Raw genomic sequence first — 413 nt, forward strand, 5'->3', positions numbered from 1 at the left:
ATTCCAACTCTCCCAGCCCCCTCACCATAACACCAGAGCCAGGATTTAAGGTCTCATGAGGTGTCCTCCCTGCAATAAAAGAAACCAAGGTAAGAAAAAGGGGTGAGGGTGGAGCAGAGCACTGAACAGGGGTTTGGCCCAGGTAGGGCAGCCCAGTGAAAACCCTTACACGGAGTCTTTCCCAATAAGCAACGTACTGTGCCCAGATCCACCTTCCAGACCACAGTCCCTCATCGTTTCTGCTGGTTCCTCTCATCTAATAAAAACGATTAGGGGCGCCTGGGCAGCTCAGTTGGTTAAACATCCAACCCTTGACTTCGGCTCAGGTCACAATCTCACGATGAGATCGAGTCCCGCTTCGGGCGCTCTGCACTGACAGTGCGGAGCCTGCTTGGGATTTTCTCTCTCTGCTC

At 53.0% G+C, this 413-nt stretch overlaps 1 protein-coding gene across 2 annotated transcripts in view; it reads right to left on the bottom strand.

The window, feature by feature from the left end:
• Positions 1 to 74, bottom strand: part of ZNF333 (zinc finger protein 333) — a 16,797-nt gene extending 16,723 nt beyond the window's left edge. Inside the window, exon 1 of one of the 2 annotated variants that reach the window (XM_077765327.1) lies at positions 26 to 74. Coding sequence is in view for 1 of the 2 variants with exons in the window: in XM_077765322.1 (XP_077621448.1) it covers positions 26 to 28 (3 nt within the window). In the remaining variant the exon portion in view is untranslated. The remainder of the gene's footprint in view (positions 1 to 25) is intronic. The other variant, XM_077765322.1, reaches the window with a different exon arrangement.
• Between the last annotated feature and the right edge of the window lie 339 nt (positions 75 to 413).

Source organism: Crocuta crocuta, unplaced genomic scaffold, assembly GCF_008692635.1.
Source record: "Crocuta crocuta isolate KB4526 unplaced genomic scaffold, BGI_CrCroc_1.0 scaffold693, whole genome shotgun sequence".
NCBI classification, from domain to species: Eukaryota; Metazoa; Chordata; class Mammalia; order Carnivora; family Hyaenidae; genus Crocuta; species Crocuta crocuta.